At 58.9% G+C, this 1,497-nt stretch overlaps 2 protein-coding genes across 2 annotated transcripts; both read right to left on the bottom strand.

Moving 5' to 3' along the window:
* Positions 1-22: 22 nt before the first annotated feature.
* DQ04_20101010 (hypothetical protein) lies at positions 23-808 on the bottom strand (the record flags this gene model as incomplete). Its single annotated transcript, XM_009317892.1, has 1 exon — positions 23-808. One exon carries the CDS (start codon positions 806-808, stop codon positions 23-25), a length of 786 nt encoding a protein of 261 aa, XP_009316167.1.
* Positions 809-1,199: 391 nt separating this feature from the next.
* Positions 1,200-1,497, bottom strand: DQ04_20101000 (actyltransferase-like protein; the record flags this gene model as incomplete). Its single annotated transcript, XM_009317891.1, has 1 exon — positions 1,200-1,497. A coding segment is annotated over one exon (298 nt), but the record flags the coding sequence as incomplete, so codon positions are not given.

Genomic DNA, 1,497 nt, shown 5'->3' with positions numbered 1-1,497 from the left:
GCACCCACAACGCGAAACTTCTCTATGAGACGTAGTTGTCAACGTGTAGGTTTGGCACTAACTGCCGCAGCAGCACGTATCCTGCCATCGACTCCTTCGTGATGGCGTCTATAGTCGAACGGAGAACACCCACACGTTCGTTCGCCTCGCGAAGCTTTGACTCCTTCCGCTGCTGCTGCTCCTCCTCTTGGCGCAGCTGCAGCTCGCACAGCTTTCTCTCACGAACGAGCTGCTCAATTTTGGCATCCAGTTCGCGCATCTCCACCCGAAGGGCGTCCTGCACCACCTGGTGGCGCTGCACAAGCTGCGTCACATCGCCCACCTCCTCCACTGCACTCTGCAGCTCCTCACGGTACACACGAACGCGGCGGTTTGTGCTCAGCAGACGCCTGGCGTGCCGCTCCGCCACATCTGCTGTGTCGCCATCACAGTGGCTGTAGATAATCTCCCGTATCTCTGCCGGCAGCGGACCTTCCAGCACAGGGAGGGCCCCGTTGCCCACTCCACTGAGCTGCTGCTGCTGCTGCTGCTGCTGGACGAGCGAGGAAGAAGACTGCAGGGGCGAGGACGGCGTGCTGTCGCTTGGATCTTGGGCCATCAGGGAACTGCAGCGTAGTGGATACGAAGCAGAATGTGGAGCCGTTGTTGGTGTCGTCGTTGTGGCTGTGGCTGGCTGATTATGCGACGACTTTACAGTGCGGCTCTGCGACTGTAATGGTCCGCCTGACCACACGCGTTGTGGTACAGCACGCTCCGGCCGTGCGCGGCTAGCGGGGCCCGGCGCACCCAGCCGCCCAGGACGATGCATGCGAGAGAGCGCTCCTGCTGCTCCGCGTTCTACCGCACAAGGAAAATAAAAATAAAAAAATAAGGCGAGAGAGCGGAAAAAAGAGATACAGACAAACGAACGGTGTGATACATACATATGTGTGTGTGCGTGTGTGTGTGTGACAGAAACAGAAAGACCACAAGAGCAGAGTAAACGGTACTGCAGCACGAGAAACCCGCAGAATTCCAAGCCCCCACACAAAGCAGCATGTTAGCCGTCATCCCTGCACAGCATAGTTAAGCACTGAGATGCAGTTCAGACAGATACTCTTATCGATTGCAACTGTGGTACGACACTACGCCCTCCAGCAGCTGTGTTGAATCACACAATGCATCGCAGCTGCAGAACGCAGCCAGCGCAGGCACACACGCTACAGCTTTGCCATAGTGAGGTGCTGTTTGCCAGCCTCCATATACACCTCCGACTTCGCACTGTAGCCGAGGCGGGTGTAGAATTCCTTAGAGTTCACTCGTGCGTGGAGGATGAGCGCTGGCGAGTGCAGCATGTCGCGCGCGTACGCCTCCAGCGCCCTGATCAGTGCGGTGCCGCAGCCCTTGCCGCGGTATTCCTGCAGCACGCAGACGCGCTCGATCTTCACGACGGGCTTCGCGTGCGTGTGGGCGCCGCAGTGCGTGAGTACACGGAGCCGTGCCGCGCCCGCGGGGGTG

This window comes from Trypanosoma grayi (genome assembly GCF_000691245.1).
Source record: "Trypanosoma grayi strain ANR4 Tgr_2010_V1, whole genome shotgun sequence".
NCBI lineage: Eukaryota > Euglenozoa > Kinetoplastea > Trypanosomatida > Trypanosomatidae > Trypanosoma > Trypanosoma grayi.
Note: the sequence above shows the minus strand (reverse complement) of the source record. Positions and strands in the feature narration are given on the sequence as shown.